We start from the raw sequence: 15,864 nt of genomic DNA, 5'->3' as shown, positions 1-15,864 counted from the left end.
CATTTTAGTATATAATATTGATACTTACTCATACAAATCTTTTTAAATTAACAGGATTTCTACAGTTTGCCTTAGATTTGGCAACAAAGGATTTTCTGTATAGGTGGGTGTCTTAGCCTATGTCAATCTAATTTATTCTTATGTATACATAAGGTATAGCTGTTCCTTTTCTTTTGAGTTCTATTTTATCAATATTTGATATAATTTTAGATGATGTTTTCTATATATGTATTGCCCAAGCGATAAGTGGTATATATAGGGCATGTTTTATGAGATACATATGATTTTAAATTTATGTATGTATATACATGATATATCTGTTGTACGTGCATATACATGTATGTGTATATATTTTATATGTTACCTAGATATGTAATAATATAGCAGATTATTCACCAATTTTATTTATTTTTTTAAATATCTTTTATAGCCCCTGAAGCAGCCCAGATGGGCGAAACACGGCCTGTGTCGGGCTGTTTGTACTCATATAAATATTGTTGCATTGTTTAAATAAATTGCATTTCATTTCCACACGATCTGCTCTTTTTGTTTTCCATCTTGGAGTTTGCAGACCGTCTGCCTTCGTGCTTTCATAGACTCAGGTAAGCCTACCAGCCGTAAGTTCCCACGCCTTGATCGGTTTTCCATATCATCCGATTTTTCTTCAAGGGATTTCACTTTGTCTTGTAGCACTGTCGTCAGCGTGGTTAATTGTTGTACCCGATCTTCTAGGTCGAAAACCCGCTGACAACAGGTCGCGAATTCACCTTTTAGCGCTGCCAGATTCCCATCCACGCTATCTAATTTAGTGGATACAAATTGCACTTTTTTATCCAGCGAAGCATCAATGGCCTGGGTTACTTCGGCGACTACTTCAGCCACCCACGCGGAACTGACCGATGGACTTCCCTTGCTACCCGCCGCCATCTTGGCTTCACTTTTGGCTGGTTTCTCCTTCTCCCTTCTTGCCGTTTTTGTCATCATAAGTGCTAGTGGAGGGCTTTGTCGTTTCCTCACAACTTGCTGATATGTCTCCACCACACAAACTGCTTCGTAGTCGCTTCAAAGGAGCATGGGGTGTTGGGTTCTTCCGGGTTGAAGCGGAAGCTTCTCTCTCCGACGTCTTCTTTCTTAGCTCGACATCACTTGACCACCTCTTCCATTTAAAAGAGTAACACCTCTTCATGTTATCTTTCTTGGAAGCAAGCAAGACTCGGGAGACACCCTGAGAAAGACCCAAGGAGGCGAATTCTACACTCTCAACATCCAGGCCGTGAGAGCCAGAGTCTGGAGGCTGGGATGCAGAAGCACCCCCTCGTTCTGAGTGATGAGGGTTGGAAAACACTCCAATCTCCACGGTTCTTCGGAGGACAACTCCAGAAGAAGAGGGAACCAAATCTGATGCGGCCAAAAAGAAGCAATCAGAATCATGGTTCCGCAGTCTTGCCTGAGTTTCAGCAAAGTCTTCCCCACCAGAGGTATGGGAGGATATGCATAGGCCTGTTCCCCAATGAAGGAGAAAGGCATCGGACGCTAGTCTGTCGTAGGCTTGAAGTCTGGAACAGAACTGAGGGACCTTGTGATTGGACTGAGTGGCAAAAAGATCCACCGAGTGGGTGCCCCACGCTTGGAAGATCTTGCGTACCACGCCCAAGTTGAGTGACCACTCGTGAGGTTGCATTATCCTGCTCAACCTGTCGGCCAGACTGTTGTTTATGCCTGCCAGATATGTGGCTTGGAGAAGCATGACCAAAGCCACATCTGGACGGCTTCCCAACACAGGGGGCGAGATCCAGTGCCCCCCTGCTTGTTGATGTAGTACATGGCAACCTGGTTGTCTGTCTGAATTTGAATAATTTGATTGGACAGCCTATCTCTGAAAGCATTTAGAGCGTTCCAGACCACTCGCAGCTCCAGAAGATTGATCTGAAGACCCGATTCCTGGAGGGACCAAGCTCCCTGGGTGTGAAGCCCATCTACATATGCTCCCCACCCCAGGAGAGATGCATCCGTTGTCAGCACTTTTTGTGGCTGAGGAATTTGGAAGGGACGCCCCAAGGTCAAATTGGATCAAATTGTCCACCAGTGAAGGGAACTGTGAAAGTCGGTGGACAGCTGGATCGCATCTTCTAGACTCCCTGCAGCTTGATACCACTGGGAAGCTAGGGTCCATTGAGCAGATCTCATGTAAAGGCGGGCCATGGGCGTCACATGAACTGTGAAGGCCATATGGCCTAGAAGTCTCAACATCTGCTGAGATGCTCTGGCCATGGAAACTAGAGACAGAAGGTTGTCTGCTCTCGCCTCAGGGAGATAGCCATGAGCCGTCTGTGAATCCAGCATAGCTCCTATGAATTCTAGTTGTTGAACTGGAAGAAGATGGGACTTTGGGCAATTTATAACAAACCCGAGTAGCTCCAGGAGTTGGAGAGTCATCTGCATGGACTGTAGAGCTCCTGCCTCTGAGGTGTTCTTCACCAGCCAATCGTCAAGATAAGGGAACACATGCACTCCCAGTCTGCGTAGCGACGCTGCAACTACTGCCAGGCATTTTGTAAAGACCCTGGACGCAGACGCGAGATCAAAGGGTAGCACACAATACTGAAAGTGCTGTGTTCCCAGACGGAATAGAAGATACTTCCTGTGAGCTGGAAGTATCGGGATGTGTGTATAAGCATCCTTTAAGTCCAGAAAGCATAGCCAATCGTTTTCCTGAATCATGGGAAGAAGGGTGCCCAGGGAAAGCATACTGAACTTTTCTGGAACCAGGTATTTCTTCAGGCCCTTTAGATCTAGGATGGTACGCACCCCCCTGTTTTCTTTTGCACAAGGAAGTACCTGGAATAGAATCCCAGCCCTTCTTGCCCTGGTGGAATGGGCTCGACCGCATTGGCGCTGAGAAGGGCGGAGAGTTCCTCTGCAAGTACCTGCCTGTGCTGGAAGCTGAAGGACTGAGCTCCCAGTGGGCAATTTGAAGGTGTGGAAATCGAATTGAGGGAGTATCCTAGCCGGACTATTTGAAGAACCCACCGATCGGAGGTTATGAGAGGCCACCTTTGGTGAAAAAAGTTTAACCTCCCTCTGACCGGCAGATCGTCCGGCACAGACACTTTTATAGCGGCTATACTCAACTGGAGCCAGTCAAAAGCCCGTCCCTTGCTTTTGCTGGGGAGCTGCAGGGGCCTGTCTAGGCACACACTGTTGACGAGAACGAGCATGCTGGGGTTGAGCCTGAGAAGGCTGTTGATAAGGTAGATTGTACCTACGCTTATTGTAAGCATAGGGAGCAGTCCTCCTTCCCCTGAAAAAACGTCTACCTGTGGAGGTAGATGCTGAAGGCGTCCGATGGGAGAGTTTGTTGAGGGCGGTTTCCTTCTGGTGGAGCTGCTCTACCACCTGCACGTCCTTCTCACCAAAAATATTATTCTCCCCGGCAAAAGACATCCGCAAGCCGCTGCTGGGCTCGACTGTCCAGGTCAGAGGCACGCAGCCATGAGAGTCTGCGTATCACTACACCTTGAGCAGCGGATCTGGATGGAACATCAAAAGAGTCGTAAGCACCCCTGGACAGGAATTTATGACACGCCTTCAGCTGCCTGAGCACCTCCTGAAAAGGCCTGGCGTACTCCAGAGAAAGCTTGTCCACCAAGTCCGCCAGTAGCTTGACATTGTTCCGCATGTGGAAGCTCGTGTAGAGCTGGTATGATTGGATCTTGGACACGAGCATGGAGGACTGATAGGCCTTCCTCCCAAAAGGAGTCTAGAGTTCTAGATTCTCGTCCCGGGGGCTTTAATGGTTTCATCCAGTTCCTAATCAATGTCTCCTTAAGGACATTATGCAAAGGGACGGTGGATGATTCCTTAGGTGGCAAAGGATAGTCAAGGACCTCGAACATCTCGGTCCTGGGCTCATCCTCAGATACCACAGGGAAGGGAATTGCCACAGACATCTCCTGGACAAAGGAAGAGAAAGAAAGACTCTCCAGGGGAGAAAGCTTTCTCTCTGGCGAAGGAGTGGGATCAGAAGGAAGACCACAAGACTCCTCGGAAGAGAAATACCTGGGATCTTCTCCTTCATCCCACGAGGCATCCTCCTCGGTATTGGACAAGAGTTCTCGAACTGCAGTCCGAAACTGGGCCTGTCTCGACGCCGAGGAACCATGTCCTCGATGGCGATGTCGAGAAGTCGAGTCCCACACCAGTGACGATACAGCTTCCTCCAACGTCGTCGACAGGGAGTCGACCTGGGTGGCAGCCGACGCCGATACCTCACCACAGGCCCCGAGCCAGCTGCCGCTTCCAGCGACGGCACCAGGGCGCAAGCACCCCCAGTACCGGAGCAGACTGACGCAGCAGCCCTTCCAGCAAACCTGGAAGAATGGCTCGGATGCGTTCGTCTAGAGCTGCTGTCAAGGAAGGCTGTGGGGTCGATGCAGAAGCCGGTATCAGACGCAGTGGAGGCCTGGGAGGCGGTACTGGGCTGTCCTGAGATCGATGCATCGACACCTCCTGGATGGAGGGTGAGCGGTCTTCCCGGCGTTGACGCTTCATGGGTGCCGAATCCTTCGATGCACCGGAGCTCTCGGTACCGTGCCTCGGAGACAGATGTTCACCCGCACTCCTCGGTACCGACAAGGAGGACGTTGAATCCAGACGTCTCCTCGGGGTCGGGTCCAACAGTGATCGGTCCCGGTGGGCCTGCATATAAGGAGCCTTCGAGACAGGTGGAGACCCACTCGACGGCTCACTGCTCCCAGCATGTGGTGATGTCCAGACAGGCATTACCTGCGCTCCCGATGTTGATGCCATCCTCGGTGCCGATATCGACGACGCTGGTTGCAGTACCGACGCCGAAGAATCAGCAGGAGCTCCGAAAAGATGCTCCCTCTTCTCGATGCTTGGGTCCGCTTCTTCAATCTCAGACACAACTTACAAGCGTCTGGCCCATGTTCAGGCCCAAAGCACTGGGCGCATTACGCGTGCGGGTCAGTATTCGAGATAGACAGTTGGCACCGACCGCACTTTTTGAAGTCGCTGGGAGTCTTTGATTCTATGGGCGGAAAAATCGTGTCAGCGAAATCAAAAGGCTCGATTGTGCCAAAAAGAGGACACAAAAATGAGGCTTGCGTACCGCGACAAGAGACGAAAGGAAACCTAAAAGGGCTAAAATTTACTTGGAAAGAAAATAAAAGAAAACGGCGCTTTAAAACAAAAAGAAAGCGCAAACAGCACAAGAGAAGTTTCTCTGGGCCTGAGGGAGAGAGACCGTCACGCAGCCACTCTCCTCCACGGAAAAGAAGAAACTTAGCGGGAACGGACACGCGCGGGCGGGAAGACGGCCGCGCATGTGCGGTGGGCATGCCCCGCGCGCCGGATCCTCCTGCAAAGATCCAGAATTTACTTGGAAAGTTCTTACGTTTCCTGAGCTGCTGTGGACGCCGACCCATCAGTGAGAACAAGCAGCCTGCTTGTCCTTGGAGAATAGTATTATAGGAAGAGACAGCCTCATTGGCAGACTTGGATAACATAGTGGTAGAGAAGAGATTTGAAACACTGGAAGACAAAGTAGGAGGGCCAATAGCCTGAAGATTTCTAAATGTATTGGTTAAGATTGGATGGGACTGGGGAGGAGGGTGTTTAAGTGTGAAAGTTATCACATGATGGTTAGAGAGGAGATAAGGTCAAGACAGTGGCCATTCTGGTGAGTGGGGGTAGTGCAGCACAGTTGAAGATTGAAGGAGGATGTTAAAGCGAGAAACTGAGAAGCATAAGAGTTAGAGGGATCAGACCAAACTAGACCAGAAATATGGCATCAAGACTATCTAGCAATATTTCATGATCTACCAGATCAAACACCGAACAGTAGAAAGGTCATGTTTTACTTACCCCCCTCCTGAAATGCAGGGAAAAGTTGTTCTATCAGTATTTCCAATTATGGGCTTTTCTGTCGAGAGAAGCTTAGGACTAATCTAGAAAGGACACCATCCAGTAAAAGGAACCCTCTTTAAATGGGGTGAGAAGGGAAATTTGCTTTTGGATCTGTACGAGGCTCTGGAGCATACTACTATAGCAGTTGATTCGAATTCTGAGCAAAAATGGGAAGAGTGGTTGGAAAAACTGGTGAAGGAGAGCTGGATGCAGATCTATCGCTATGTGGATTGCTGTACACCCATTACTAAACTTCAAACACACACAGTTTATATTAGTGGCAAGGGGCTACTGGATGCCAGTGATGAGAGAAATGCAGGGGGGATGGGGGGGGGGGGGGGGGGGCAAGAGCTCTGCTGGTTGTAGAGGAAAATGCATATGTAGTAGGCATGCCCCAAAATTAGGAAATTCTGGGAGATACATTAAGAAATGGACTGGGTGTGACTGGAGAGATAGCCCAAAACATTGCCTCATTGAAGCTGATGTAGAGGTGGAAAATAAGGAGGAATCTGATCGACATCCTGTTCATCTTTTGTAGCTGGCGGCTAAGGTGGCAAGACTGAGAAACTGGAGAAATGTGGAAGCCCCAGTGTTGGGAAAATGGTTAGTTGTCTGTGAGGAAATGCAATTCTATGACAAAGTAATGTCATAAGTATTAGCCAACGTGAGGAGACAAAAATGGAAGTATAACTTAAGAGGGGATATAATTTGGCTTCACTGTGTAATATCGGAATAAGTAGAATCCAAAATCCACAATAGTCCAAAAACAATTCTACAATCAACTTTGAGTGTTCAAGAGTAGATGGAAATCAAATGAAAAAATAGTGGAGAAAAAAAGACCTCAGTAAATACCGGATACACCTCTTTGTAAAGGACACGCATTTTAAATAGAGAGGGAACCTCTTAATCATTAGTCTTCTAAAAAAAACTCCACTTTATTTACTTTCATATTCATAATACCATCTCACCCCTGTAAACAGTCCGCCGTTTCTATGTAGATGCCAGAGGACAGTATGCTGGTGAGTCAATTGTTCTTGGAGGTGTTGAATAAGTATATTTTCCCCTGAAGCAGCCAGATAGTGGCGAAACAGGGCTTCCCTGTCGGGAATTACAAAGAAAGAGAAAGAGAAGTAAAAGAAAGAAATTCGTGAAGTTTCACAGATGGAAATGGTCACCGTCAAAGATAAGTAATACTTAATTTTTTGGCTTTTTGATATGAAGTAGTATGTCCGCCCTTAATGATTGTAGATATAATTTGGCTTCCCAGAAAAAGGACGGAGGGGGAGGTTGCGAGGGGGTTGGAAGTAGGGGTTAATAAAGTAAAAGTCATGGATTTGATATACCGCCTTTCTGTGGTACAACCAAGTTGCTCAGATTTATTATACAGTAGTTAATTCACAGTTTACAGCACAATTAACATAATGGTTAAAGTTTAATCCAAGGAAATAACTATAACGGACAATTTAGGTTGAAATGATCTGTCACTGCAAATATTGAACTCTTCTGTGGAAGCTTTGTGAACCTATTTTGGAGGTGAAGTAATGTTTCTGAGTGATAATAAAAAAAATATGGCATGAAAAAAAAATTATTTTCCCCTCCTAGGAGTAGAAAACCCCAATATGGTTAAATATCCAACAAAATTATATACAGTGGGGGAAATAAGTATTTGATCCCTTTCTGATTTTGTAAGTTTGCCCACTGACAAAGACATGAGCAGCCCATAATTGAAGGGTAGGTTATTGGTAACAGTGAGAGATAGCACATCACAAATTAAATCCGGAAAATCACATTGTGGAAAGTATATGAATTTATTTGCATTCTGCAGAGGGAAATAAGTATTTGATCCCCCACCAACCAGTAAGAGATCTGGCCCCTACAGACCAGGTAGATGCTCCAAATCAACTCGTTACCTGCATGACAGACAGCTGTCGGCAATGGTCACCTGTATGAAAGACACCTGTCCACAGACTCAGTGAATCAGTCAGACTCTAACCTCTACAAAATGGCCAAGAGCAAGGAGCTGTCTAAGGATGTCAGGGACAAGATCATACACCTGCACAAGGCTGGAATGGGCTACAAAACCATCAGTAAGACGCTGGGCGAGAAGGAGACAACTGTTGGTGCCATAGTAAGAAAATGGAAGAAGTACAAAATGACTGTCAATCGACAAAGATCTGGGGCTCCACGCAAAATCTCACCTCGTGGGGTATCCTTGATCATGAGGAAGGTTAGAAATCAGCCTACAACTACAAGGGGGGAACTTGTCAATGATCTCAAGGCAGCTGGGACCACTGTCACCACGAAAACCATTGGTAACACATTACGACATAACGGATTGCAATCCTGCAGTGCCCGCAAGGTCCCCCTGCTCCGGAAGGCACATGTGACGGCCCGTCTGAAGTTTGCCAGTGAACACCTGGATGATGCCGAGAGTGATTGGGAGAAGGTGCTGTGGTCAGATGAGACAAAAATTGAGCACTTTGGCATGAACTCAACTCGCCGTGTTTGGAGGAAGAGAAATGCTGCCTATGACCCAAAGAACACCGTCCCCACTGTCAAGCATGGAGGTGGAAATGTTATGTTTTGGGGGTGTTTCTCTGCTAAGGGCACAGGACTACTTCACCGCATAATGGGAGAATGGATGGGGCCATGTACCGTACAATTCTGAGTGACAACCTCCTTCCCTCCGCCAGGGCCTTAAAAATGGGTCGTGGCTGGGTCTTCCAGCACGACAATGACCCAAAACATACAGCCAAGGCAACAAAGGAGTGGCTCAGGAAGAAGCACATTAGGGTCATGGAGTGGCCTAGCCAGTCACCAGACCTTAATCCCATTGAAAACTTATGGAGGGAGCTGAAGATGCGAGTTGCCAAGCGACAGCCCAGAACTCTTAATGATTTAGAGATGATCTGCAAAGAGGAGTGGACCAAAATTCCTCTTGACATGTGTGCAAACCTCATCATCAACTACAGAAGACGTCTGACCGCTGTGCTTGCCAACAAGGGTTTTGCCACCAAGTATTAGGTCTTGTTTGCCAGAGGGATTAAATACTTATTTCCCTCTGCAGAATGCAAATAAATTCATATACTTTCCACAATGTGATTTTCCGGATTTAATTTGTGATGGGCTATCTCTCACTGTTACCAATAACCTACCCTTCAATTATGGGCTGCTCATGTCTTTGTCAGTGGGCAAACTTACAAAATCAGCAAGGGATCAAATACTTATTTCCCCCACTGTACGTATCACAACAGTTCAGCAAAAGACATGAAATGGCAGGCCTTACCGTGAGTGACTGCGCGATTTCCTTCGCTCCCTAGACCTAGAGTGTTTCTTGTGAGGGCTCCTGGATTTCCGACGCTCTTTGTGCCTGGAGCGGGATCTGTTACGAGACCTGCTCCTACAGAAAATAGCATAGGCAACACTTTACACTTGAACTGGGCTTCCCACTAATACAAATTAAAAAGATTAACAAAACAAATGCAGTTAATTTACTGCCTGTGATAAACCTGCACATATCAAATCAGAAAATATTGTTTCTCTTTGACCCGACTGATTCCTAGAAATGTATGGCAACTCAGAACACATTTTCTGACTCCAGCATCCATGTGCGTTTATGTTAGTATGTCTCTTACTTTTCCAGGGAGAGTTGGGGAGGAGGGAAAGGTTTGAGGAGGTGTATAGTGGTGAGAAAACTATTTTCATTACCAAAGGCTCTTTATCTTCAGCTGACAGGACTGGTTAAGCTGGGGTTTACCCCACCAGTTACATTCTCATTTGATCTGCCTGCCACTATTCCTTAAACAACAAAGAGAGTCCAATTCTCCCGTAAAAAACAACAGAGAAAAAAAACAAAAGAACGGAAGAATCCAGAAAGACCAAACTCGAAGATATAAAAAGCCAAATTTATTGCAAAAAATTTGGCTTTTTATATCTTCGAGTTTGGTCTTTCTGGATTCTTCCGTTCTTTTGTTTTTTTCTCTGCCACTATTCCTTGGCATTTGTCACAGACAAACCTAAACCATAAATGCTATTTCATAAAATGCATTCAAAACCTCAAAAAAATTAGGTAATTTACAACCCGATTGCAGTGTTATTTGTACGTCTGACTATAATTGGTCTCCAATTCACCTGCCTATTCTGAAGATCTGTACATTACATCAATACAAATGGAAAAGCCACCTCCCCTTCCCAAAGCATCTTGTTACTTTGAAGATAGTAAAGAAAAGGATTTAAATAAGCATCATTAAGCACACAAAAAAACCCAACAACCCTCAAACAGATTATAATTGCTCAGCTGGAAAAAGAAAGGATATAATTTACCTGTGTTTTGAACGTGATCGTTTCCTTCTAGAATGGGATTTAGAACGAGATCTGGATCGGGAAACAGTTCGCGAATGCGATGTTACACTTTTTTTCTCGCTGCTCTTTCCAGTCTCTGAATAGAAAAAATGAACTGGTGACTAAAGAGTCTTGTGTCCATGCATCGAGGGCAACATACACACCCATACACTACAGCTCTCCATATGCAACACTTGAGTATCAGAGCAAAACTGAAGAAAGATTTACGTTGCTGTAATGCACATGACTTCTATACATTCTTAAATTTATTTTTTACTGAATTCAGGCACATTCTGCTATTTGTGCTGAAATGCATCCATTATACACTGGCTCATTTCATTAGCTCTGGGCAAGTCACTTAACCCTCCATTGCCTACTGCATTGAGCCTGCCATGAGTGGGAAGTGCGGGGTACAAAAGTAAAAAAAAAATATATATATATATATATATAAGCTAAATAAAATTAAACGATTAGTCTGAGCATTTCAAAATATTTGTAGATTTGTCTTACAGATACAGTTTAGACCATTTATACATTCAAAATCACTATTTACATAGATACATTGAAAACTGAAAAAAGATAAAGACCATATGCCCTATCCAGTTTGCCATCCATGCCATCTACTAATCCATCCCTCTTCCTTAGAGATCCTTGTCCCAACCTTTCTTAAATTCAGATAGTCTTTGTCTACACGACCTCTACTGGGAGGCTGTTCCACACATTCACCATCCTCTCTGTAAAGAATTTCATTAGGTTCCTTCCAAGTCTCTCTCCTTTCACCTTCATCCTATGCCCTCATTCCACTGCTTCCTTTCAACTGAGAGACTTGCCTCCTGTGCATTTTTCACAAAGTATTTAAACATCTCTATTGTATCTACCCTCTTCCACCTTTCTTCCAAAGTGTACATATTGAGATCTTTAAGTCTGTCCTCATACGCTTTATGATGATCACTGACCACTTTAGTACCTACTCTCTGGATCAACTCCACCCTGCTTATATCTTCTGAAGGTGTGGTCTCCAGAACTGTACACAGTACTCTAAATGAGGTTTCACCAGAGACTTATACAGAGGCATTATCACCTCTCCATTTCACTGCTGGTCATTCCTCTCCCTATGTACCTAAGCATCCTTCTGGTTTTTGCTATCACCTTTCATACCTGTTTGACCACCTTAAGATCATCATATACAATCACCCCCAAGTTCTGCCCTCTAAACTGTCCCACTCCTTTGGGTTTTTGTAGCCCAAACGCATGATCCTACATTTTTTTAGCATTAAACCTTAGCTCAAAATTCTGGACCATTAATCAAGCTTTGCTAGGTTCCTCCTCATTATCTATACCTTCAGGGTTACTTACCCTATTGCAGATTTTGGTATCATACACAAAGAGGAAAACCTTACCAGATAACACTTTGGAAATATTGCTTACAAAAATGTTAAGAACAAGCAGACCAATAATCAAACTTTGCGGCACACCACTGGTTAACATCCAATTCCTCAGAGTGAGCTCCATTTAACAGTATCCTCTGTTGATTTCCACTCAACCAATTCCTAAGCCAGTCAGTCACTTTAGAGCCCATATCAAAGGCAGTCAATTTATTTAGGTCTATGTAAAACCATATTAAAGGCTTTGCTAAAAATCTAAATAAACCACATCTAGTACCTTCTCTCAAACCAAATCTCTAGTCACTGGGTCAAAGAAACTAATTACATTTGTCTGTGTAGATGGCCTGGACAGAGGATTTTAAAGGAGGCATATTTTGAATAGGCTGAAAATGTATGCATGTATTTACCATTTTACAATGGGATACAAGTATACAAATTCCATCCCACTTTTTGCACCTGATTTGAGGCATGTGTAAGTGCCAGCTACCTAATCCTTAGTATCTGGGGTCACCTCTAGTGATTCAAGGGGCAACCTCTGGTGTCTACCACCACCTCAAAAATGCTGAAGGAAATGTTATTTTGTTCAACTCCTTAATAACTTCTTTTGCAAATGTAGCCCCCCCCCCCCCCCCATTTTTTAGATGTAGCACACACACATGTACATTGTGAAGTATTCAACGGCACTTATATGTAAGAAAACTCAAATGCTGCTGTTTTTTGAAATTCTGGTTCTTTGGTTAATTCACTAATTACTTGCAGGGTCATCCTCTAAAGGCTGTATTATATTTTATACGTATTGATTTTATGTACTGGTTATGTGGCTATTTTGTTCATATATTTTATGTACTGTATATTGCTTTATGTTCCTGTAATCTACCTTGTACACCCTTCTGGATGAAAGGTAAGAATAGCTCTTTTAAATTAAATAAAGTTTTCTGCACATGCAGTTTTGTAAAATGGTTGCTTCAGATGTACACGCCAGCAAAATATACACACACCTGCGTGGCCTTACAGGTATTTTAAGAAAGGCTCTGTGTTCAGCAGAGCCTTCTATATTATACTGGAATAAAATGTACCAACTTAGATATCCCATTTTCCATGAAGCCCCTTATAAAATGGGCCTCAGCATTTGCTAAAATGCACATGCTGACACAATCTTCCAGAAAATTGTTAAAGAAAATAAGTGCTTCAATTTTCCTTCCTGCATGAATTAGAAATAGCAAGACAGGAGAGAAAAGTCTAGTCATTAAAAATCATACAACAAAATTTAAGGGGCTAGTTACTAAGCTGTAGTAAAGTACCACATTTTATGACAGCTTGACCCACAGCAGGATTACCACAAGACTACTTCTAGGGGTCAAGAGTTATCATTTTGAACCTGGAGATGCCCTGTCCCACTAGACCATGAGAAATTGGCTGAGGCAGCCTGGGGGGGGGGGGGGGGGGGGGGGGTAAAAGGAGCTTGGACTATGGGTTTTAAAAAGTATCTCTTGGGATGTGCAGATGTTACAGTTTTTGTCTCTTTAAAAATGACACCCGGGAAGAGCAGCATATTTATGCATGGCAGTCCTCACTAACTATTCAGTCTGCTTCCAGTAGTTAGAAAGGTTAACCAGCACCTGGTTTCAATGACTTTCAGCAGTATTATTCTTCAAATGGTAGTTAAAATTGGACATATGTTAGTGGCCTGATACTCACAGGAAAGATAAACACCAACAGCTTAAAGTTGGAATTATTTTTCCACGAACGCGATGGTAAAATTATGTATCATACCTGATAATTTTCTTTCCCTTAATCATAGCCTATCAATCCATAGACTGGTGGGTTGTGTCCACCTACCAGCAGGTGGAGATAGAGAGCAATCTTTTGCCTCCCTTTATGTGGTCATGTGCTGCCGGAAATTCCCCAGTATGTCGATATCAAAGCTCCATCCGCAGGATTCAGCACTTAGAGAATTACACCCACAAAGGGACACTCTGCCCAGCTCACCACCGCCGAAGCGAGGGAGGGGAAATATTCCAGCGCCGGGGCGGTGGGCGGAAAACCACACCCGCCAACGCGGGGGGAACTGGCTTCTCCTGCTACCGCAACCGCGGGAGGAGCTGGCTTACCCTAACATTGCCGAACCGGGAGGGATACAAAGCTACCCTACAGCCGCACGAAGCGGGAGGGAGCGCCGGCATAATTTAGTTATCAATCCAGCCACCGCCGAAACGGGGGGAGAGGAAGCAGTAGCTCACTAACACAAAATCGTCCCAACTTGAAGAGACTTCACTTGGAGGAACTTGAACACGAAGTCCTCGTGAACAGGAAATGAAGACTGAACTTGAACCTGGAATATAACCAGAAAACAAACAATACAGATATCTGGGAAGGGCTATGGACTAATCGGCTATGATTAAGGGAAAGAAAATTATCAGGTATGATACATAATTTTACCTTCCCTATTATCAAGCCGATCAATCCATAGACTGGTGGGATGTACCGAAGCAGTACTCACCCAGGGCGGGACATGGAAATCCCTGAACGCAACACTGAAGCCCCAAACTGGGCCTCGGCCCGAGCAGCCACATCCAAGCGGTAATGTTGTGAGAAGGTATGAGCCGACGACCAAAGTAGCCGCTCTGCAAATCTCTTCCAAGGTGACAGATCTGGACTCCGCCATCGAGGCTGCTTGTGCTCTAGTAGAGTGTGCCTTCAGCTGAATAGGCGGAATCTTCCCTGCCGCCACATAAGCTGCCGCGATCGTCTCCTTGACCCAACGTGCCACCGTAGGCTTAGATGCCTGCAGACCCTTACGAGGGCCTGCGAACAGCATGAACAGGTGATCCAACTTCCGGAAATCATTGGTCACTTCCAAGTATCTGATGATGACCCGTCTAACATCCAGGTATTTGAGCGCAGGGTACTCCTCTGGGTAATCCTCCCTACGAAAGGAGGTAGGTAAAGCTGCTGATTCACATGGAATCGAGAAAATCTTGGGCAGGAAGGAAGGCCCTGGGCGAATCGATACTCCTGCATCAGTGAATCGCAGGAACGGCTCTCTACACGAGAGTGCCTGGAGCTCGGAAACTCTTCTGGCTGATGTGATAGCCACCAGGAAGACCGCTTTCAACGTCAGATCCTTCAGCGATGCCCTTGGCAAGGGCTCAAAGGGCGGCTTCTGCAAGGTCCGTAGCACCAGATTGAGATTCCATGTAGGCACTATCAAGTGCAGAGGAGGGCGCAGGTGATTAACTCCTTTGAGAAAGCGCACCACATCTGGCTGTGAAGCCAGGGAAGCCCCCTTCAGACGACTCCTGAAGCAAGCTAGAGCCGCCACCTGGACTTTCAGCGAACTGAGCGACAGGCCTTTCTCCAGCCCCTCTTGCAGGAATGCCAACCCTGAAGATATTGGAGCAGTGAAGGGCGATACAGAGCCTGCCTCGCACCACGACGCAAAGGTACGCCAAACCCTGGCATAAGTGGTAGAAGTAGAGCGCTTCCTCGCTCTCAGCATAGTGGCGATGACCTTGTCTGAGAAGCCCTTCTTCCTCAGCCACTAAGAGCCAGGCCGTAAGACCAAAGGGGGAGGGATCCTCCATCACCACGGGACCCTGATGTAAGAGGCCCCGCTCCGCTGGCAGCAGCAGAGGGCCATCCACTGAGAGTCTGACTAAGTCCGCATACCAGGGACGTCTGGGCCAGTCCGGACCCACCAGGATCACCCGGCCAAGATGCTTTGCCACCCGGCCTAGCACCCTGCCCATCATGGGCCAGGGCGGAAACATGTAGAGAAGCTCCTGTGCCGGCCACTGCTGGAGAAGAGCATCGACTCCCAGAGATCGAGGGTCCCGTCCTCTGCTGAAAAAATGCGGCACTTGGTAATTGGCCGAGGACGCCATCAGATCCAGGCTCGGCTGTTCCCAGCGTTTTGTGATGTCCAAGAACGCCCAAGCAGACAGTTGCCACTCTCCGGGGTCCAAGGTATGGTGACTGAGAAAGTCCGCCTTGACATTCATGACTCCGGCAATGTGGGCCGCCGACAGCTGTTCCAGATTCGCTTCCGCCCACAGGCATAGCCTCATGGTCTCCTTGGCTAGAGGGGCGCTCCTGGTACCTCCCTGGCGATTGACATAGGCCACAGCCGTGGCATTGTCCGACAGGACCCGCACAGGCCTCAGTACCAGTACTGGGAGAAACTCTAGAAGCACCAACCGAATGGCTCAGA

The 15,864-nt window shown here is 46.1% G+C and overlaps 1 protein-coding gene across 1 annotated transcript in view; it reads right to left on the bottom strand.

Annotated features, from left to right (window-relative positions):
• SREK1 (splicing regulatory glutamic acid and lysine rich protein 1) overlaps positions 1 to 15,864 on the bottom strand; it is a 252,902-nt gene that overhangs the window by 98,145 nt on the left and 138,893 nt on the right. The window contains 2 exon segments of the mRNA XM_030193208.1: positions 9,215 to 9,328; positions 10,252 to 10,366. Coding sequence (XP_030049068.1) covers positions 9,215 to 9,328; positions 10,252 to 10,366 — 229 coding nt within the window.

This window comes from Microcaecilia unicolor, chromosome 2, assembly GCF_901765095.1.
Source record: "Microcaecilia unicolor chromosome 2, aMicUni1.1, whole genome shotgun sequence".
Lineage (NCBI taxonomy): Eukaryota > Metazoa > Chordata > Amphibia > Gymnophiona > Siphonopidae > Microcaecilia > Microcaecilia unicolor.
Note: the sequence above shows the minus strand (reverse complement) of the source record. Positions and strands in the feature narration are given on the sequence as shown.